The 24397-nt window shown below is 35.1% G+C and overlaps 1 protein-coding gene across 1 annotated transcript in view; it reads left to right on the top strand.

Moving 5' to 3' along the window:
• Positions 1-24397, top strand: part of LOC145263864 (polycystin-1-like protein 1) — an 842774-nt gene that overhangs the window by 252086 nt on the left and 566291 nt on the right. Inside the window, exon 5 of the mRNA XM_080120938.1 lies at positions 14388-14537. Coding sequence (XP_079977064.1) covers positions 14388-14537 — 150 coding nt within the window. The remainder of the gene's footprint in view (positions 1-14387; positions 14538-24397) is intronic.

Below are 24397 nucleotides of genomic sequence, written 5' to 3'. Positions count from 1 at the left end.
AGGGCTATGGCTGGTTATCACATTTTTTTATGATCCGGCGCCTCCCTCAGTTTAATATATTTACATAAATATAAGTCACTGTTTATTCAAATAGTGCTGACATGTGAGTAGAGGTAAGTGGTCATCTGAAAATAAATCCTATTTGATATTCCTGGTGAACCAAGTGCAAAAGAGATCCAGACAATTGCACCTAAGGGAACGGCGAGGATACTAAAAAGAGCTCTCGGTTGGTTTCAATAAAAAGCAGGGCAATGTTAGCAGCTGGTTTGGCGCAGCCAAACACAGCGTTACAATCTTCAAAGGAAGAAAATTAAAAATAAATAAAATAAATTGGAACAAAACATGAACACATTCATGTTTTGTTCCATAAAAAGCAAAATAGCAATAGACTAATAATTGAATTTAGAATAATTTGTACTGATAAAAAGTAAAAGCAAAAACTGATAAAAAGTAAATGCAAAAACTGATAAAAAGTAAATGCAAAAACTGATAAAAAGTAAATGCAAAAACTGATAAAAAGTAAATGCAAAAACTGATAAAAAGTAAATGCAAAAACTGATAAAAAGTAAAAGCAAAAACTGATAAAAAGTAAAAGCAAAAACTGATAAAAAGTAAAAGCAAAAACTGATAAAAAGTAAAAGCAAAAACTGATAAAAAGTAAATGCAAAAACTGATAAAAAGTAAATGCAAAAACTGATAAAAAGTAAATGCAAAAACTGATAAAAAGTAAATGCAAAAACTGATAAAAAGTAAATGCAAAAACTGATAAAAAGTAAATGCAAAAACTGATAAAAAGTAAATGCAAAAACTGATAAAAAGTAAATGCAAAAACTGATAAAAAGTAAAAGCAAAAACTGATAAAAAGTAAATGCAAAAACTGATAAAAAGTAAATGCAAAAACTGATAAAAAGTAAATGCAAAAACTGATAAAAAGTAAAAGCAAAAACTGATAAAAAGTAAAAGCAAAAACTGATAAAAAGTAAATGCAAAAACTGATAAAAAGTAAATGCAAAAACTGATAAAAAGTAAATGCAAAAACTGATAAAAAGTAAAAGCAAAAACTGATAAAAAGTAAAAGCAAAAACTGATAAAAAGTAAAAGCAAAAACTGATAAAAAGTAAATGCAAAAACTGATAAAAAGTAAATGCAAAAACTGATAAAAAGTAAAAGCAAAAACTGATAAAAAGTAAAAGCAAAAACTGATAAAAAGTAAATGCAAAAACTGATAAAAAGTAAATGCAAAAACTGATAAAAAGTAAAAGCAAAAACTGATAAAAAGTAAAAGCAAAAACTGATAAAAAGTAAAAGCAAAAACTGATAAAAAGTAAAAGCAAAAACTGATAAAAAGTAAAAGCAAAAACTGATAAAAAGTAAAAGCAAAAACTGATAAAAAGTAAATGCAAAAACTATAATTCAAAATTAAATCTAAAATGGAGACAAATAACAAAATAACAAAAAAATAAAATCTCATGACAAAAGAAAATGCATATATGAGATTTCTTGCAAATGCTGAAAACTATACAGAGGTGGTACCGGTTGCCCCCTAAAGGTAAGGCTAGAAGAACACCATAAAGCCGTGACGGGGGAGGGGGATCGAAAAGTCGACACTAGCTGAGCATATATGGAAAGAAGAAGGAACATGTTTCTCTTTATGGAACGAGGTGAAAATCACTGACAGAGATGCAAGATTGAAACTTAATGTTAACAAGATTAAGAAAAATTGAGAGAAATGTTAAAAAGAAAAGCGAATGAGGAAGACAAATGAAAAAATCGAAAAAGAAATTACAAGTAAACCAGAAATGGGGGGGGGGTAAAGGATGCCAAACAGAAAGAAGAGGAGGAGGACGGCAACAAAAGAAGCAGCACAAATGCTAAAAAAAAAAAGAAAAAAAAAGAAAAGTAAAAAGAAAAATTATTAAGCAGACCGAGCATAGAGATCAACAGTACATGGGAACCTTTAATTATAAAGAAAAAAAAAATATTGTACAACCACTCCTTAAAATTTCAATAATAAAATCCTCTGTCAAACTTTATTAGAGTTACCTCCCTTTGTCGACCAAATTTTTTTTCACACATAGGAAACCAGTGAAAAAAAAACAACTCCAAGAATAAAAAAACCATCTATGGAGTCAGTAACTTTTCTCCTTTCTTTTCCAAGATGGCGACCAACATGTCTGACGAAGGTCAAAGGCTACATCGACCGAAAAATTGCACAAATAGCACTCAAGATGAAAATAATAGTCCAATCAAAATAAGTAATACAAGCAATCATACCTCATCTAAAAAATTCAGAACTGTAATATAAATTTTAGTTCTCATTGGTCAGCTATCTTTGTTAATTTCACTCGTTTAAAAGTAACGAGTGACACTCATTGGCTGATGGAAATAACTCAACAAGGAAATAATAAAACCAACGAATCTGATTGGTTGGTGAGCTAGTGCAAATACACATAAAATAGACATAAAATCATACATCCAAGCAATGAGCTTGATTATTTCCTCTGGGAATGAAATGAAGATTTTTATGCAGTTTACTTGCCATAAATATATTTTAATACTAAATGCTCTTTGTGTAAACAAATAGAGCTTAGGCGTTTGAACGATGTTTAAACATTGTAATTTCGCATACCCATCTCAGCAGCAGTCAAATAGCATAACAGTGGGAAGCACTGACTGTCGCCTACACGGTCGAGTTTCAATCCCGGTTTGATGTAATTGCTGATCTAGCTGCACTGATGAGCTGTGATACAGCAAAACAGTACTGCATGTGGATGACATATATAAACACTAATTTCTCCATGACTCTGGTTACTTTCTGAAAGTGTGGTTAGCCGTTATGTCAGCAAGTTCAAAGAAATCTATATATAATTATAAAACTCCAATGACCTTTGTGCGTTTTCAGTGTCCTAGTTGTTTTTCCACCCCCCCCCCCTTTTTTTTTTCGCGTTTAAATTAAAAAATATATCAAAATTTGAATTTAACTTTAAGTATTATGGTATCTGTTCAGTGCACATTTACCTATAAGTATGGCAAACCACTTATAATTCAATGGCTGTAAGTTTTTTTGTTTTATTTTTTCAAAAATAAACAGAACGACTCATAGGAATCTACCTATATTCTTTTATCATTTTAATATACTTTCATAGAAATGTTTCTGTTATGTAAAAAAAACAAACTATTTTTTTACGTCACAAGTGTCACGTTCATATATTAATTCCATAGCTAATATAACATAGTGACCCAACGGGTCACGGGTAGTCTAGTATTGAATAAAATATGAACATGCAGTAAAAGGCATTTAAAATAATTTAAAATACAAAATGATCCAGGTAGGTAGAAAAGTAACTTTTGTTGCCTTTAGTAACACGTATTTGTTCATTTTTGCCCCCTTTTTTTGTTTATTCAAACATCATTCATAATCGTCTTAAATTCTGATATTAAAACCTTCAACAAGTGGACAGTGCCGTGTCCGTCCGTTGTACTGCGGCTTTGCAATGATCTGTGATTTCTTTTTTTATGATAATCTTTACTGTTATATAAAAAAAAAAACTTTGTGGCTGTGAGTCCGTTCCCTATGGACTCGAAAACGGTTGGGTCGATTTTTATGAAATTTCACACAAAGGTACTTTACGTGCCTGGCAGTATTATTAGATAGGTTTTGTATCGGAATGCCTCTGATAAGTATCGACAATCGAAATAATCCAGTGAAAGAAGGAACAGGCGATTTTGAGCAAAGTTAACACCTTACACAGCCTAACATCACAAGTGCATTTGAGAAGCTTTATTACCACACAAGCTGAAAGGCGCAACACATAAAATCAACAGTGGGTTCTTTGATATGACGGGCGCACGTTTGAAATGAATGTTTCTGCTTAAAACACATTTTCACAATGATACTTGCTTTTTTCGTTCTTGAAATTTAAATTCAAGCCATTATGACCGCACAAGCAGTAATGCCAGGCATATAAAATAAGGTTCTTTGATATGACAGGGGCACTTTCGAAATGAATGTTTGTTTAGAGCACAATTGAAGCATGATACTTGACTTTTGCATTTTAAACTTTGATGCAATATTTTGCTTTGATATATTAAAATAATTTCATAAAATCAACAGTATGTTCTCTACAGTGCAATGTACACTACAATATATTGTGAAATTAGTAACTGCAATGTGAAACTTCTTCCAGGTGTATCGCGATGGGTCCCAAATTAGAGTAGGTAATCAATCGATTTGATTGAAAAATGGGCTAGTTCATCGATTTCGATGACAATAAGAATATGAGAATGTGAAAGATTCGTTGATCGTCATTCAATCCCGAGCAACGTCGGATCTCCCTGCTAGTGTCATATAAAAGAGTTTATCATTTTCTAATGAATTTAATCGAACAGATCAATGAACGATCAACATTTCTAATCAATTATGCAAATGAACGCCAAATGATTATTGCGTTTCTAACAATGATGGAGTTTTATTTTGTTCGAGACAATTATGAAAATTCCCTCTAATTTTCGTTGTGAATTACTTCCCTTCAGAATATTAAGAGAAAAAAAAATTTGTTAATTTTGAAAATTGTCCTAAATTTTTGTTTTTCTAATTTTTTTTTTTTTTTAAACATTTTTGCTTTCATTTCAATGTTTATTTATTTTTTAAAATAAATATTTAAATTTTTTTTATATATTTTTTCGCAAAAACAAACTTGAAACAATTTCTGTTTTATTTATGGATTTCCTGTTCAGATCTCTTTTTATTGATTCACGACTTTCTTATTGTGGTTTATGGAAGGGTGGGGGTCGACCCCCCCTCTCCCACATTATGTAGCTTTCTCCCCCTTTATCTCCTGTTCATCTTTCATTGTGTGTGTGTGTCTCTCTCTCTCTCTTTTTCATTGCTCCTTCACTATGTCTAAAATCGCATTTTTTCTTGCCAGTTTCTTTTTATCTATTCTTTGCATTTTCTTTTTCTCCACCTTCTCCTCTTTCCGTTTGATGCTCCGTCCTCTTCTTTTGGCTTCCTTTTTCCGTCTTCTTTCTCTTTCCGTTTGCCTTCTTTATCCTTTTTGTTCCGTTTGCCGTCCTCCTCCTTTTATTTTCGTTTGCCGTCCTCCTCCTCCTTTTATTTTCGTTTGCCGTCCTCCTCCCCCTTTTATTTTCGTTTACCGTCCTCCTCCCCCTTTTATTTTCGTTTACCGTCCTCCTCCCCCTTTTATTTTCGTTTGCCGTCCTCCTCCCCCTTTTATTTTCGTTTGCCGTCCTTATCCTTTTCTTTTCGTTTGCCGTCCTCCTACCCTCCTTTTCTTTTCGTTTGCCGTCCTCCTACCCTCCTTTTCTTTTCGTTTACCGTCCTCCTCCCCCTTTTATTTTCGTTTGCCGTCCTCCTCCCCCTTTTATTTTCGTTTGCCGTCCTCCTCCCCCTTTTATTTTCGTTTGCCGTCCTCCTCCCCCTTTTATTTTCGTTTGCCGTCCTCCTCCCCCTTTTATTTTCGTTTGCCGTCCTCCTCCCCCTTTTCTTTTCGTTTGCCGTCCTCCTACCCTCCTTTTCTTTTCGTTTGCCGTCCTCCTACCCTCCTTTTCTTTTCGTTTGCCGTCCTCCTACCCTCCTTTTCTTTTCGTTTGCCGTCCTCCTACCCTCCTTTTCTTTTCGTTTGCCGTCCTCCTACCCTCCTTTTCTTTTCGTTTGCCGTCCTCCTACCCCTCCTTTTCTTTTCGTTTGCCGTCCTCCTACCCCTCCTTTTCTTTTCGTTTGCCGTCCTCCTACCCTTCCTTTTCTTTTCGTTTGCCGTCCTCCTACCCCTCCTTTTCTTTTCGTTTGCCGTCCTCCTACCCCTCCTTTTCTTTTCGTTTGCCGTCCTCCTACCCCTCCTTTTCTTTTCGTTTGCCGTCCTCCTCCTCCTTTTCTTTTCGTTTGCCGTCCTCCTCCTCCTTTTCTTTTCGTTTGCCGTCCTCCTCCTCCTTTTCTTTTCGTTTGCCGTCCTCCTCCTCCTTTTCTTTTCGTTTGCCGTCCTCCTACCCCTCCTTTTCTTTTCGTTTGCCGTCCTCCTACCCGGGACCCCTCCTTTTATTTTCGTTTGTCGTCCTCCTCCTCCTTTTATTTTCGTTTGCCGTCCTCCTCCCCCTTTTATTTTCGTTTGCCGTCCTCCTCCCCCTTTTCTTTTCGTTTGCCGTCCTCCTCCCCCTTTTCTTTTCGTTTGCCGTCCTCCTCCTCCTTTTCTTTTCGTTTGCCGTCCTCCTCCTCCTTTTCTTTTCGTTTGCCGTCCTCCTCCTCCTTTTCTTTTCGTTTGCCGTCCTCCTCCTCCTTTTCTTTTCGTTTGCCGTCCTCCTCCTCCTTTTCTTTTCGTTTGCCGTCCTCCTCCTCCTTTTCTTTTCGTTTGCCGTATTCCTCCTCCTTTTCTTTTCGTTTGCCGTCTTTCTCCTCCTTTCATTTTCGTTTGCCGTCATCCTCCTTTTCTTTTCGTTTGCCTCCTCCTCCTCCTTTTCTTTTCGTTTGCCTCCTCCTCCTCCTTTTCTTTTCGTTTGCCTCCTCCTCCTCCTTTTCTTTTCGTTTGCCTCCTCCTCCTCCTTTTCTTTTCGTTTGCCGTCCTCTTACTCCCTATTTCTGGTTTATTTGTAATTTCGATTTTCTTCATTTCACTTTCTTTCTTATTTTGTTTGTTTTCCTCATCCTCTTTCTTTTTTTTCTTTTTTTTCTTTTTTTCTTTTTCTTTTTTTGACATTTCTCTAAAGTTTTCTCTTTTTCCTTAATCTTGTTAACATTAAAACTCTTTCCGTTTGCCTTTTTATTATCCCAGCTTTACCTTCTTGTCCCAAACCTGTAATTGATGGCCTGCAAGTTTCAAGTTTCGAGAAAAGGGAACGGGTGGATGGAGTGGCGGTGAACAGGAAGAAAGGTCTACAACACTGAAATAACTCAGCGGGGGGGGGGGGAGAACAGAAGATAAACAAGTTTCTATTGAAAGATGAGTGGGGTGAGGACTGAGGGAATGGCCTGGTTTGCTATGGACAGGAATGGAAGGCCATGTTTGCTACAAAAAAAAATGGGTAAGAGGGGGTGTAAAGGGAGAAGTTAGTTGATTTAGAGTTGCCGGGGAAGAGGGTAAGACAGAATTAAAGAAGAACTAGAGGGGGATTGGTGTGAGAATGGGAGAGTAGAAGTTGTGGGAAGTGGAGACTAGCACAGGTAGATGTAAACATAGAAAATGGCATTAGGCAGGCGATGGGGAGGCAGCACTTGCACACATACACACTTACGCACTCACATTCACGCTCACTCGCACACACATTCTTTCACTCACACACAGTTGCGTACACACACGCATATATATGTATCTGATTCTCTCCAGTTCTTGGAAATCTGAATTTACGCTTTGTGATAAAAATATAAAAGGTGCTATAGAGTATCGCCTTTCACTTCGAAAATCATATCTACACGACGACTCAGTTGTTTTTCCAAATTTCTTTACTAAAAATACTTAAGTTTTAAGTACTAAACATTTCATTTAGATACGCACATTTTTTTTTTTTTTTTTTTTTTTTTTAATTACGTTTTCATTCCAAACAAGGCACGCCGCCACTTTGATGTAGGGGACTCCGGGACTACCATCTGGGACATAATTTGCAGGGTACTATGTAGGGAGTTTAGCAAGATGTCTGTTCACATTACACTTGAACTTCTGCATGTCAGTACAGTTGAGGAAGCAGGAACCCGGAAGAGAATTCCAAAGTCTAGCAGTTCTGGGGAAGAAACTATTAGAGTAAAAGGCTTTCTTACATCTAGGGATCTCAACTGTGTAGGGGTGGGACTTTGCTGCTTGTCGGGTTTGTCGGGGGTATTTTCGTCGAGGGGGTACAAGGGCTTGTAGTTCATTAGAGCATCCACCATTAAAATACTTGTAAAACAGGCAGAGGGGTGCGACATTTCGTCGGTGGGACAGGGGCTGAAGTTTAGATGACAGTTCGGACCCTATTAGGTTGTCGACTCTTTTGAACCCTGTTCAGGAGCGAGAGATTAGTAGCGGATACACCAGCCCAAATGTGACAGCACTACTCCATACATGGGCGAATGGTGGCTTTGTAGAGGTATAGGATACTTTCAGGCGTAAGTAACTTCCTAGCACGATAGAGAGAGCCCACCTTCTTTGCAGCAGCTTTAGCAATAATCTCGATGTATCTATTCCAACTCGTGTTTCCTGTGAATGTTAAGCCAAGGAGTTTGAACGAAGTGCTTTCAGATAAAGTATCTCTATCCATAGCTATTGGTGGTTGGTAAGGTTTCATGTAATTATTAAAGGAAAGAAGTTTTGTCTTGGCAGCGTTGAACGTTACCATCCATTTTTGATCCCATTCCACTACAGACTGAAGGTCTTCCTCTAGGGTTTCGGCCATTACCTTACTAATGTGCTCATTAGTTCTCCCCACGCGCCTACTATAGAGTGCTGAGGTACACCCGCATTTATATCAAATGTTTTGGACGTACACCCATTGAGGACAACCTGGATTCTTGTCTCATTTAAGGATTTAATTATGCTAAGTATTCGTCCAGTAATACCATAGGATTTTATTTTCAGGAGAAGACCATTGTGGCATACCCTGTCACCCTGTCAAAAGCCTTAGATATATCAAGGGCTACTGCCCTCTCCCCCACCCTGCCTTATCCAGTGCTTGGTATAAACGTTCAGAGATTACAGTTAGAATATCTGCAGTAAAACGGGCTTGCCTAAATCCATATTGGTGGTCTGACAGAAGTTTAGCAGCTGTACGGTGGTGGACTACAGCTTGATTAATTAAGGACTCAAATATTTTGGTGAAAAGAGGGAGGAGCCTAATTGGGCAATAATTTAATGGGTAAGTTCTTTCGCCAGAGTTTTTGTAAACTGGTATCACAGAAGCAGTTTTCCAGCAGCCAGAAAAGCAAGATTTGTTAAGGCATTTAGAAAGAACAGGAGCGACCTCAGCGGAGCATTTTTTTAATAGCACAGCCGGGATGAGGTCATGTCCACATGCTTTTGAGGTGTGTAGTTTATAATATCGTGTACTTGAGAAGGCGTGATCTTCAGATCATCTAGCATGGTTTCTGTCCGCAGAAGAAAATCAGGGAGGGAATGGCTTGCTGGGTGCAAGGTAGAGTTTGAGGCAAACTGATGGGAAAGCATGTTAGCTTTCTCAGTTGCTGTGCAAACAACCTCATGATTCTTTGATTGTGGGGGTATTGTCGACTACCCATTATTTACTACACTATTGTAGATTTTCCAGAAATCACGAGTTCCTAATTTTTGCGCTTCAATGCGTTGCCTGGTGGTTTCAGTATATTTACTCTTAGCTGTTGCTACTTTCTTGCAATTATTTGTAGCTTCTATATACTTTTGTCTGTTTGTACAGCACTTATGCCGGATAAATCTATGGTATGCATGTTGCCTCTGTGCAATGGCAGCTGCGCATGTAGAAGTAAACTATTGGGGAGAGTGGAGTTTACTGTAGAATATATATTGTAAGCTTGAAACGTATTTATTTTTTTTTTTTGGAAATATGAAAAAGAAAAGAAGGAATCAATTCGCCTGAGCGGCTTTATTATCAAGTAATTTACACAGTAATGATACAGAAAACAAGTGTCCAACCATTGTTATCAAAAAAGAACTCGTCATTTGGCATTTGTGAATTTTATTAAATTGTTAAAATTTGTTCGCAAAATAAGACAATAAGCCTAAAGCAGCTATTTGTTATCTATATCTCTATAAAAGTGAGAATGCGTGTGAGGACGCTTTTCAACCTATATACTCAACGAATTTTTCATCTACAGACTTGAAATTTGGTATATAGAGTATTCAGACATGTGGAAAACTTTTTTTGTTTTCATCTGAAAAGAAGAACTGTTAAGGTGGCAAAATTAGCAAATTTGGTACATGGAGGTTGTCAATGGCAGCTTACTTGTGTTAAGGATAAGTAGGTTTGAAAATACATTTAAAGAGCATGTCAAGTTAGCCTAATAGTTATCGTACTGGACTCACCGTCTTTTTTTTTTTTACTTACAAGAAATGAACTGTTCGAGAAAAAAGGCATAATACACATGTCTCGGTTTCTTTCCATTTTTTTTTTAATTTTTTTTATTTTTTTATTTTATTTTTTTTTTTTGAACAATTTACGTTTACTACCTACTATATTTCTGTTCATAATAAATAAGAAGTCTACAATAATTAAAGTATAATATTTATGCATATGCAAATTAGTTTAAAACTGAGATCATATATATGCATACTACACTTTTTAGTGCATTAAAACTGGCAAAAGTTATAACCTTTTGATTTAGAATGTGTGCTTTATGCCAAACTTCAAGAGTAAATGTGGTATTGTGTTGACTAATCTGTTAATTCCTGACTGTTAATCGAACAGATACCATAATACTTTGTGTGCTACACTTTATCATAACAAAGGTCCATACAAAATTTCAGCCAGATCGGTGCTAGTAGTTTAGGAGAAAAAGTGGAATGGACAGACAGACAGACACAAACTGCTGGGGTTAACATTATAGACAACATGAATTGGAACAAGTACATTGAGGACATTGCCAAGGCTGCTGCGAGGAAGGTGGGCTCGTTCTATCGTGCCAAAAGGCTACTCACACCTGAGAGTATCCTCTATCTCTCCAAGGCCACGGTTCGCTCATGCATGGAGTATTGTTGCCACATCTGGGATGAACTAGTCTCTTGCTCCTAGACAGGGTTAAAAAAAGAGTTACCAACCTAATAGGTCCCGCACCATCAACTAAGCTCCAACCTCTGCCCCATCACCAAAACATGACATCCTTCAATCGCAAGTACTCTCAAACGACATGAATGACAATGAACTCTGCGGCAATACCCTCGACAAACCCAACAAAAAATCCCACTCTCGGCCTGCTGCACTTTGGAATTCCCTCCCAAGACCCCTGCTTCCCTGACTGTACTGACATGCAGAAATTCAAGTGTAATATGAACAGACATCTGCTGCCCAATCCTCTAAGTATTATCCCTGCAAATCTGGTCCCAACTAGTAACTCCTCATGATTTTTTTTTTTTTTTTTGTATACAAGGTGGTCATCACTTATCAAGGCCCGGAAGCCACTTGGGGATAAGGGTTATTGGGTACACAGTACGTTAGTGTTGAGATTTGATAAAGTGTCTTAAGGGGGCGGTTCATCAGGAATTTGTTTATGTTGGACTTGAAGACATCCAGGTTGTAGTCAGGTGGGAAATAGGCAAATGGAACAGTTCCACAGGCGTGCACTTCTAAGAAAGAAGCTTTGTTCATGGAATCTACGTTTTGGTTTAGGCACAGATAAAGAGTGAGGAAAATTATTGACAATGGTTTCAGCTAGACGGATGTTTTTCGTGAAAGATTGGCGAGGGGGGGGGGCAGGGATTGGAGCTCAGACGAGCACTTGCCATGGAAGTAATGATAAAACAAAGATATGCTCGCAACGTCTCTCCTGTGGGAGAGAGGTTGCAGGGAAGAGAAAAGAGCATCCCCCACTAAACCACGAAGCCTATTTTGTACTCTGTCAAGGCAGGATAGGTTGTTTTTAGCAGCTCCTGCCTAGATGTGGTAGCAGTACTCCATCCTTGGACGTACTTGGCTTTTATGTAGATAAAGAATTGCATCAGCAGTGAAATATCTTTTGGAGCGGTAGAAGGATCCTACCATTTTTCCAGCGACCTTGGCAACAGACTTGATGCACGTGTTCCATTTCAGGTCAGGAGTAAAGGTCAAGCCCAGAAGCTTATCAAAACATGGAGTTTCCCCTAAACGAGAGCCATCCATTTTAATTGATGCCAGATGGGGATCAGAGCGTTGATGATGTAAAGATAGGAGCTTGGTTTTAGATTCATTAAAAGTAACCAGCCACCTCTTCCTCCGCTGTACCATGCGCTCGAGATCAGAGGGGAGAGAATCAGAGAGAACTTTGTCATTTACGGCCTTTGATGGCTCTGTGCCTTGTTTGGGATGAAATGACAAAAAAAAGAGACTAAGATAAATATAATATAGAAGAAGTATATAAAACGGACAAAAGTTTGTTGTATAAACTTGAATTAATTTGTTTTGACTTCCCCATCTGTCAAAGAAAATAATCCAATGTTTGCATTTTTTTTTTCATTTAGAGAATCGATATTTGCACGACATTGCCGGGGATACAGTAAAACCAATTTATTATTTTTTTTTTTTGGCACTTAAGGTGAACAATTCCTTTATAGGTTCTTGCCTAAAAAAAAAAAAAAAAAAAAACTTTGGAATTCCTTCCCTTCTCAGTTTCCCTGACTACCAACATGCAGAAATTTAAATGTACTGTGAACAAACATCTTGCTGCTCACTTAGGATGGCCCTAATTTACAGTAGCCTTGTTACATCTCTGTGCCTTGTTTAGGTTAAATATCCGTAAAAGTATATATTCAATTTAAAATGAGTTATCCCCCTTGCTGATGTAACACTGCGGTTACAAACAAACAAAGGAAAGAAAGAAAGAAAAAAAATCCAGCTCGGCATTATTTTTTTATTTTTTATTTAAACAATTTTTATTAAGTTATTTTCCCATTTCGACACCACTTAAAGTCTTTCGTTGTCATATGTTCATTTTTACCTGACACACATTTCTCTTTCTTCCGACTGTATGCTGGGCACAGACGGTCCGTTCTTGTCTTAGATTTCACACATCCATTCTCTTCAACGTCCACTTTGCTTCTACCCTGAACATGTGGTGTCCTTTTTCCCTTTTTTTTTCCTTTTTCTTTGTGCGCACACTTCCTAATTTGCATATGTGCGTGTTTTGGCTACTGCTGCTGCTAATCTCTTCGAAAGCCAGCCATCTTTCGCTGCTGCTGCTGCTATTTTCCCACTCATATGCACTTTTTTTTACTGGTTTTTATTTATAGATGATCATTTTAAAATTTTTTATCTTATCATCTTATCAGTTATTTGGGATGGTTCGAATAAGTTTTTTTTTTTCTTTTTTTTCTTTTTTTTCTTTTTTTTTCTTTTTTTCTTTTTTTTTTCTTTTTTTCTTTTTTTTTCTTTTTTTTTCTTTTTTTTTTTTTTTTTCTTTTTTTTTTTTCAAATAAATTGTAGTGAAAAACGTTATCACTAATATACTATGACAGCAGCATATTCTTTTTTTTTTTTTACAAAGGAGTAACCACTTATCAAGGCCCAGAGGCCACTCGAGTGTACAATGGTCAAGGGGAACATGTCGGTCATCGTTAGTAGTGGATGTTTGGTAAATTGGATTACTTAAGGGGATGGGTCATCAAGAATTTGTTCACGTTTGACTTGAAGACAATTATTATATTATTGTAGTCAGTTGGAAAGCAGGAAAACGGAACTAAGTTCCACAGGCGTGCAGTTCTAAGAAAGAAGCTTTGTCCATGGGATCTACGTTTCGGTTTAGTAACCTTTTCTTTGTTTTGATTCTCAGATATATATCCATTGATATCTTATATTTTTATGTAGAGTGATGTGGTTCTCGGTTGATTGTGTTGGATATATACTCGAGTCAAAACAATGAAAAGAATATGCTGTTGTCATAGCCCTAGTTATCACATTTCCAATAACATGGTACAACAATAATAGATGAAAATTGGTTAGTCAGAATCAAAGTTTGATTTGTCAGCTTAAAATGCTGTTTGAGTCTGACTTCGAAAGTCTGCCGAAATCATTTTACATTCGAGGTTTGTTTTTTTCTCTGCCTACAAATTAATTATATTCTGCAAAACTTATGTTCTGCAAAACCACAATCAAAAACAACAAAGCCCCACCTTTTCCCCTTTTGTTGTATAGTAGGGTTTCATACTGTAACCCTTTTCCCTCTACCATTGCAAAACTCATTCATGTTCTGCAGGGCAAGGAACAAAAACGATAAGATCCACTATAAAACAACCAAACCAAACACAACAAACTAGTGATTGAAGATAAAAAAAAAGCTTGAAGAATAAAACCCTTGTACAAAATAACTGGGTGCAACATGAATGAACAATTTCCAAAATAATTGGATTCGGCATTAAATAACCCGAAAAGGGTTGATATGCTGTAAAAGAATCAAACCAAACTTTTCATACAGGTTTCACTTCCATCAGTCATCAATGTTATGTGTACTCCTTCCTCAAAACTCACTTGCATGACAACAACAATCACCAAGAGCAAGTTGAGACTTTCCTCATCTATAGCCAAGGGGAGATAACTCTACTATATTAACTATCAATGCATGCTTGACAGATTGTTCCTTTGTTAATGTATTCTATAAATTGCTTGTATTATAATTTGTAAGTTGATTTTAAAAGTGACTATAAAGTTTGTTTAAAAAATAAACTCATTTAAGCCTGTAAATGTCAGTTCGTCGTCACACACCCTCCTTTGTTTTTTTTTCTTTTCAGATTCCAGTCACAGTGAGTTGGTCAAGTCTGTGACTTTCTCTTGGATCATCGATGGCCAATCTTACAGAGTTGAAGAGAAAACGGCACACACTGCTTATATTCGCAGTCGCCTCCCTTACACGTTTGATAGTGACGGCCACCATAAAATACGTGAGTAAAAAATTTTCCCATTTTTACATCTTTTTTTTTTCTTGTCTTTCTCAACAAATGGCTTCGATTTTGCGTTTTTTAATCTTTTTTTAAAATTTTTTTTAGTAAATCAAATAAAAAAAAATGTAGTCGTGCCTTTTTTTAATAAGAAAACACCAAATCACTACAGATTAGTCATTATTTTCCTTTTGTCACAATTTTATTTTTTCTCTTCCTCTCTCACACTTTATCTTTCTTTTCCTGTTTTTTTTTCTCCTCCTCTCTCACATTTTATCTTTTCCTTTTTTTTTCTCTTCCTCTTCTCTTCCCTATTTTATCTTGCCTTTCTCTTCCCTCTCAAAATAATTGTGCCATACTTCAAACGATTCATGGGTAGGAGAGGGAGAAGACTTTTGTTCCATCAATGGATGTCTTCTTGTTCCCTTTAAAAACATATCATTCGATGCTTTCAGTATGCAAAACAAAATACAACATATGCTAAATCACATACCCTTAAAGAATAAGATTCTACTTTTATAGGCGATTATGAGTGAACATTCTGCCCATTTTTGTTTGGAAAATTGGGGGCCCAGGTGTCCCCCCCCCCCCCAAGTTAAGAAATTCATCTTAATTAGCTTTAGCAAGATCTGTTAGAACAGCTTGACATCATGATCATTGATACTTTTAACCTTAGGTTGACAAGAAGTTTCTTGTGGAATTTTTAATTTTGATTTCAAATGATGTATTTTCAAATAAGTTTTCATTATAATAACTTTACTTTATACATCATTTTAAAGAGCATTTTCGCTCTATCTAATTCTTTAGATTACAATCGTTTTAAAATGTCTTTTCAGAATGTTGAATATAAGATAGAAAAAAGGCAGATTTGCACAATTATTTCAATTCAAGCTAGGCCAAAAAGCTGCTGAAACAGCTCACAATATCAATGAAGCGTTTGGCTCAGGAACCGCTGTTGAACACATAGCACAATGGTAGTTCAAGAAATTTCATGGTGGCGATGAGTTTTGAAGATGATGAGTGTAGTGGTTGGCTATCAGATGTTGACAACGGTCAGTTGAGAGCCTTAGTCGAAACTAATCCACGCAAAACAGTTTAAGAACTTTTTCTGAATTAGACGTAATGTATACAATTTCCAACTACTTGAGAGATTCGAAAGACAAAAAACTTGATAAATGGGTGCCTCACAAATTGAACGACAACCAAAAGAAACTCTGTTATGACGTGTCATCTTCCTTTCTTTTACGCAACAAGAACGACCCATTTTTCAAACGGGTTGTGACTTGCGATGAAAAGTGGGGTTTTTTAAGCAATCGGTGATGCTCAGCTCAGTGGTTGGACACCAACAAAGCTCCACAAAATTTCCTGAAGCGAGAGTTGCACCAAAAAAAAAAAGGTCATGCTGATTGTTTGGTGGTCTGCGACCCGTCTCATCCATGACGGTTTTTTGAATGCAGACGAAACCATTACGGCATACAAGTACTGTCCACAAATGAATGAAATGCATCAGAAACTTTGACAACAACACCCAACATTAGTCAACAGAAAAGCCCAAATTCTCCATGACAATGCCCAATTGAACGAATTAATCTACGAAACTCTCTCATTCATCATACTCTCCAGACCTCTCACCTACTGACTACCATTTTTTCAAACCTCTCGGCAACTTTGTGCATGAGAAATGCTTCAAAAACCTAATCGATATCAAAAACGCTTTCAGCCACTTCATCGCCACCAGAATGCAAGATTTTTACGTTACTGGCATAAATACATTTGTTTTGCGTTGGCAAAAGTGTGTTGATTCTGATGGTGTTTATTTTGATTGATAAACTTATGTTTGAGCCAAGATGTGTTCATCTGAATTTAAAAGTTAAAAACTGCAAGAATTTTCTTGTCAATTTGATAGAAAAAAAAAAGGCTTCCTTACATGGACCTGTGGTATGCACAAGTGATGTCATCAAGATAGTTTGAGATTTCAACGTTTTCAGTCAACAGAGGAGAGGCTGACCTAAAGTGTCTTGGAGATATTGTGTATTACTATCAACAACCTCCCCAGGTAGGATTGAAACCGCTATCTTCAGAAGACTTGATGCCTCTATTCAATGGTGAGCATTGTGTGAAGATAGCAGGTATGGTTTGGAAAGTATTGTTAATAAATGCCTTCTGTTAACACTGGGGGGGGGGCGAAGTCAAATTTCTTTCGTATGTTCCTTTGTGACTTTGTCAGGCATAAGTATATCGTCTCGCAGCTGACTTAAGTTTCTTTTTTTATTTGTATGTTTTAGGATGTTTTTTTTTTTATGGATCAACATCTCGAGTGGTTTCTTTTATTCTCATCAAACTTTGGTGTGAAATGATACTTTTAGTTTTGACATTTAAACCGTTGTAAAAGCATGGACGTCGTGAATGGCAGGAAATTTGACTGGCCAAGGAAAACTTGGCAGCAAGTTCTTGGACAAAACCACACAATGGAATTTGGAAAAACCTTAGAGATTGAGTTTGAGTAATATGAGAAAACGACTGACCCCCCTCCCTCAAACAAGAGAAAAGTGACATTAGATGAAGAGAAAGCATTTGAAAATGTAATATATATATATATATATATATAGTAAAACTGATAATTAGTAAAAAATTGAAGAGTGCTCAATACTATTGCAGAGCAAATATGTGTTTTATTTTATTTCTTTTTTATTACCATTTTATCTGTTTGGTTACATATGTTTCGGAGGTTGGACCATGTTTATGATCCAACAGCCTCGTCAGACCTTACAGAAATGGTTGTTTCTATTTGGAAGAAGTGTTTAAGAGGAAATACGAGAAAAAAAAAGGGAGGGAGTAAGAGATAATAAGGGGGAGGGAGATGGGTATCGACAATATTCAAGTTTTGAAGGTAAAAATATATTAGATTGTAGTGGTGTGTGTGGGGTAGCAGATTCAAGTAGGTGTGGGTGGAGATATAGGGAGGGAGAGAGGATGGTTAAAAAAGGGGGGTAGAGAGAGGAGAGGGGAGGAATTTCAATTTCTAGGTTTTAAAATTTTGACTACTTTTTGGTTGTTTAGTCAGGTATATGAAGTAGATGAGAGAAAGAAAGGATTTGTGTAAGTGTCATGTGTCTGACAAGTAAAAGGTTCCTTTTAGAATGTTCGTAGTCGCCATAAGTCGACTTGTTCATTTCAGTTGAGAATGAGTTGTTTTTAAGATAGATAAGTGTTAATACATACGCCAATGCACGCGCAAATATAGACACATATGTACATTTCTACACATCCACATACAGATGCATACGCACATACACATATATATAATCAATGTATATGCAGACATACATACACACACATATATACATATACATGGAGATATAGATCTCCAGTAAGAAGTAGATGTACATATACGCATATACAATTATATAAATATACATATTCATAAAATATAAATATACAGACATATATAGACACACACACATATATATATATTTATACTAAGTAAATAAAGTTAGGATAAATAAATACATGGGTGTAGTTAATAATGCGAGGTTAGGTAGACTCAATGTAAGATATGTTCAAAAAACATGTTGGTTTAATATTTAGGGGTTTGTATTGATTTGCTTTGCTTTGCTTATTGGATAGGGATTAAGTTATAGTGTCTAGAAAAAAAAATTATATGGATCTAGATAAAAGTAGGGATGAAGATAGGAATAGAGATAGAATAAATTAATAGATTGAAAAATTAAAAAGAAGGGGTATAAAGGATTAAAGATTATGAGAGTGGTGGTTAAGTTATAATGAGTCGGGGGTTCTTGTAGTTCCATTAAGTTCATATATATATATATATATATATATATATATATATATATATATATATATATATATATATATATATATATGGGGTGAGTTCCTAACATTGTGCTTTGGGCAGTAGTTATGCTTAACTTTATTTTCAGTGTCAAATGTATTGTGGATATAGGCATATATATATACATACACAGCACATACACGCATATAAACTCAGGTACAGCTATACCTGTATACATACGTTCACCCATGCATACACATAGATATACATATATATACAGACACTATATATATATATATATATATATATATATATATATATATATATATATATATATATATATATACACACACACTCATATGATGAAGGGATACAAAATTTAATTATGGCTATATACAGACCAAATCTATTTTTAACCATAAAAAATAATAAAGACTGAAAGACCTAGTAAACTGGGTTCGAACCATACTCAACAGATCTAAATCAAGGGATACATTATCATTAAAAAATAATATGCTAGAAAGGACTTGTCCTGCCTTGATAGAGTTCAAAATAGACTTCGTAGCCTCGTAGGAGATGTCCTTTTCTCCTCCTTGCAACCTCTATCTCACAGAAGAGATGTTGCGAGTTTGTCTCTGATGTATCGTTATTTTCATGGAAAGTGTTCAACTGAGCTTCAATCTATGGTCCCCCCTCGCCAAACTTTCACAAGAAACACTCATCTAGCTGTAAACACTATCAATAATTTCCCCCACTCTTTATCTGTGCCTAAACCTAAACGTAGATTCCATGAACAAAGCTTCTTTCTTAGAACTGCACGCCTGTGGAATTGTCTTCCGTTTTCCTGCTTTCCGGCTGACTACAATATGGTTGTGTTCAAGTCTAAAGTAAATAAGTTCTTGATGAGCCGCTCCATATAAGTTATTAAATTTACCAAATTTTCATTACTAATGATTACTATATTGACCAATTTCTACTGTACACTCTTTAACCCTTATCCTTGAGTGGCCTCTGGGCCTTGATAATGTGGTGATGCCTTTGTAAAAAAAAAAAAAAAAAAAAAAAGATTATATGAAGACGAGGTAGAATTAAAATCAAATAAGAACCACATTAAGTCAAAGGAGATTTTCTTTCTGTTTACAAAGTAAAGAAATTATATACTAGCTTAGGCCGACCGGCGATGCCCGGTCATACAATACGCTTAAACATGATATTTTAATTCATGCAGATTGTGTATGTATTTTTATTGAATCAATCCTCTATTGAATATTATATAATTTGAAAAAAAAAAAAAAAAATTTCAATAATAATTATGTCGTTCATCAAATTTTGTCTGTATTTGTTTACAATATCACGTCAGCTGATAATTTGGGTTGGACGATCTTAAAAATAGACTTTCTTCTCTTGTAGATGAGAAATTTTTTACAAAATATTTTTTACGTTACATCGGCCAAGATTACACCGGTGTAACATAAAACATTCCCCTGTAAAATTTCTTTTTATCTACGAAGAAACACTATTTTTAAGATTGTATTTTTTCAATTTTCGATATTTATCGGATGAATTTCTGTACAAAACATATCTAAGAACACTGCCAGACATATAAATTACCATTGTGTAAAATTTGCAAAAGATAGGTTTAACCGATAGGCCATGAGGAAGGAACTCACACACACACACACACACACACATTGATATTTTTCTAATAGTAATAATAGAGGGAGATACATATTGTTTTTTACAAGGCCTGAAGGTCACTCGAGGACAAGGGTTACTGAGTGCACGGTGATCACCGAGATGACAGCATAGTGATCATTAGTGGTGGAAGTTGGATAGAATTTGATTATTTAAGGAGATGTCGCAACAAGAACTTGTTTACATTGGACTTGAGGACGACCATGTTATAATTAGCTGCAAAGCAGACCAACGGAACAGAATTCCACAGACAAAATCTTTGTTCATTGAATTTGCGTTTATATTAAGGAAGATCGTGTGTATGTATGTCGGAAAAAGATTATGAAGCATGACTTTTTCTTTTTTTAACAAAATAATCGAAGAAAGGTTGATATGCCGTAAAACAAAACCGCTCATCGGCACGTCACTAAAAGAACAGATTGAATGGATATCTATTCTTAATGTTTTTTTTTAAATCTTTTTACCTTATCTTTTTTTGTTTTTTAATGAAAAAGAGGTTCAAGTTCTTAAATCGCATCAAATACCACGGAACACGAAAAGGAAACTAAGATAATGCAAGAAAAAAAAAAAAATAATAATCTTCCACAAATGGATGGAATGCATTCTGTAGATCTTTTTGGGAAGAATTCCAGGGTCAGAATCTTCTAAGTTTGATCATAAAAAAAATATAAAAATAAAGAATAGACTCGTGAGTGTCAAAAGGGTGATGGTGATAGATGATGCAGATAAAATGTTCTAGTAGATGTGCGGCTGGGTTGCGACTCGGGGTTCTTAAAAAAGTGAGTCTTAGTAGACGACCTGCCTCCTCAAGACTTCTTCAAACAAAATCCAAGAAAATATTGTACTTGAATTTATAATAAAAAAAACTAAGGAACAGAACAATTTTGCACCATTTTTATATCCCCCTGATGAAGATTAAAATCAAGATGTAACGCAACTAGAAATAAAAGGTTTAATGCTCCTAAAATTCGTACTAGAACTGTCTGCAAGGACCCATGCCACAGTGGTTATAGAACTTGGAAAACCAATTGTAAAAGTGATATTCTCCTGAAGAGTGAAGGTTCAATTCTCAGTGTGGCCGACCGAAAAATACAATTGTGAATTACTTACTTGATTCTACCCCTGTGAAGTAAAGAAAGGGTTCTGTTTGAAATTCTGTCCAAATTTTCGAGTTCAGTAAAAGCATTCCCAAGTTCAATAAGATACACCTAAAGAAAGCGTAAAAATGACATTTCCAGATCAGAAGAGTAGTCCGATGAATCCAAATATGAATGATCAATCCTCATCTAAAAAAAATTTAGAAACATAATACTATTAAACCTGATTTTTAGAATCTTTATTCCAGTTTTAATAAAAATCCATAACATGATTTTTGACTCTGTCTAAAATTTAAGGTCAGGGAGTCTTAAGAAGAAATTGAAATTCAGATAATTTTGCGTTTCTGAATTTTTGCGATGGGGATTGGTTATTCGTATTATTTGGATTCTTCTTTAGTGTGATTTGCAGAAACATTCCCGAGTTAGACAAGATACATTTGAAGAAGATCGGAGGTTACATTGATCGAAATGTTGTGAAAATCACACTCAAGATAAGAATAGTAGCCTAAAGGGCACTTCTGAATTACATGGACGACGCCATTGTTAGAGGGCGATAACTTCAATTTCTTCTTGGTCAAATAACACAGCAAATAAATAACAAACAAGATTTTTTTTTTTTTTTTTTTTCTAACACGAAAATATTTGAAAACCAAAACATTTATTGTATAAATATATTGTATAAATATATTGTATAAATATATATGAATACATAATTGTAACAACATTTATTTAAAAGTCTGCATAAGATAATATAATTTTAATAGAACAATTTTTAAATTAAAGCAACATTGGATTTTTTTCCCCACCGAAACATTTTTTAATTAAAATTGGAATTTTTATTTTATTTTTTTTATTTTTTTTGAACAATTTAATAATTTAAATGAAACATTTTTTCAATTAAAATTGGATTTTTTTTTTTTTTTTTAAGTAATTTAAACGAAACATTTTTCGAATTAAAGCAACATAGGATTTTTTTTTTTTAAACACGTCTTGAATTAAAATTGTCACTAACAAAATATAGTTTTAATTTTTTTGTGGCACCTGTTGAAGGATCAACAAAGTCTTATAGTTTTAATTTTTAAATTAATAAACAATTTGAATGAAATGAATGAACTTGATCGACTTATTGTCACTTTTGAATCAGATTCAAACTTTACAAACTCAGAAGCGCCACCTGGCAGCAGTTTAGTGTGATGCACCAAAAAAAAAAAAAAAAACTCCATCTGTGTAATGCAGAAGTGCCGTCCGAAGGATCAGAGAATCTTGTTTAATTGGTTTTATTAAACTATGGATCAAATTTAATGCAAATCTGAAATATTTGATTTTTAAAGTGTGAGATTGTATTCATATAACCCCCCCCCCTTAAAAAACAAACTTTAAATCGTTACAAAAAATTGAAATTGAGGTAATATTTATTAATTGATGTCTAATACCTATTTGCTACATTTTTTTTTTTATCAGTTTTCTGAATATCATTTTTTTCTTTACAAAACATTAAAGTAAATATCTCACATTACCTACTCGTGCACCTAGAAGTTGTTCCAAAATTAATAATGATCAGTTAATTAGTTTAGAAATGGATATTGTACATGCAAATATGTAAACCTATACAGATACCTGATTTTATATAGATAATATTTATATCCTCATTCCCTCTAACCATATAGCCTTAAAAGTGTGTCCAGTAACAAGGCCCTTATACTAATATGATGCAACCTTTTGCCTAACGAGACAATGGCATTCTGCATTTACAAATTAAATAGTCTACAACTATATTTGCACATATGCAAATGTAACACATTTAGTCAACTTGCTCCTACCCATTTCAATAATTTTTTTCAATATTTTTACTGGCTGAAAACTAAGAATGTGTTCCACAGGTCCAAATCCTCGTAGATATCAAGTTTCAAGTCAAAAATTGAGAGAGGAGTTTGGTAGAGACCATTCATCACACACATAGATAAGGTCACGCGCACACACACACATATATATATATATATATATATATATATATATATATATTATGGCAACTTTCTGTCTAATGAGACAATAGCGTTTTGCGTCTAGTCTGGTGCAGTGCAGTATCTGCTGTGGCTAAAAAGTCAAAGCTGAAGTTACCTCTCCGGATGCAGGCCTGGGTAGGTCATAAGATTTGTTCAGTTACCAGGGTCTCTCTCTCTCTCTCTCTCTCTCTCAGCATTGCAGACAAATTCTGACAGAAAGGCAAGCCAATGGTCAGAGCCAGTGCAGCAGCAAGAATTGCCGGAAAATTGTTGCAGTGCTTCACCATCCACCTATCAGGACTCTAAACCAGATCTTTTGTCGGGTTTATTCCCTCGTAATGTATCAAAGAATTGGTACAATTCTAGAATAGGGAATCTTCAAAAAAATGTTTTTGGAGAAAATTGATTGTTGGTTTGAAATTCTGTTTTTAGTCTCAAAATAAAAATTGTAAATGGCGTTTTATAATTTCTTGAAATTTTAACTTGAGATAAAATTTGAATTGCCGATTGTTAAATCAGATTAGATTTTAACATTAAATTAGATCTCTACTTGTATATAAAAGACATTTGTTCTCCATGGACTCTGAAATGGCTGGGCTGATTGATTTTTTTTTTTTTTTTTTAAATTTCACATAAATGTATTTCTGGGAGTGTTCTTACATAGGTTTTGTATCGGAGTGCCTCCAACAAGTATTGCTAATCGATAATCAAAAAAATCTGATATAAGATGAAACAGACGATTTTGAACAAAGTTAATATCCCTCTGAAGTCTAATATCACTAGTGCATTTGAGCACTTTTATCACCGCACACGCAGAAGGGGCCCACGTATAAAATCAACATTAGGTTCTTTGATAAGACTGGGGTGCGTTCAAAATGAATGCTTCTGTTTAGGACATAAATGAATCATGATACTTTTGTATTTTGAACTCAAATTCAAGCCATTACATAAAAATAATTTTATTAAATTAACAGTAGGTTCTCTACAGTGCAATGTAAACTACAATGTATTGTGGACTACATCACTGTGGAGAGGTATGTGAAGCTTTCTCTCGGTGCATCACAATGGGTCCCCAATTAGAGCAGGCAATCAATCGATATGATTTTAAAAATGGGCGATTTCACTGATTTCGATGGCAATAAAAATATACTGTGGAACATGCCTTGACCCTTAATCCCGGGCAGCATCTGGTCTCCCTTCTAGTTATAAAAGTTTGTGTTATTCGGATTACAATTCTTATCTTGAATAAAAATAAGTAATCCTTCTTTGAAAAAT

The sequence above is a fragment of the Euprymna scolopes genome, chromosome 39 (genome assembly GCF_053919585.1).
Source record: "Euprymna scolopes isolate OS-2025 chromosome 39, ASM5391958v1, whole genome shotgun sequence".
NCBI classification, from domain to species: Eukaryota; Metazoa; Mollusca; class Cephalopoda; order Sepiida; family Sepiolidae; genus Euprymna; species Euprymna scolopes.
The sequence above is the reverse complement of the archived record's forward strand: the minus strand, read 5'-3'. Positions and strand labels throughout refer to the sequence as shown.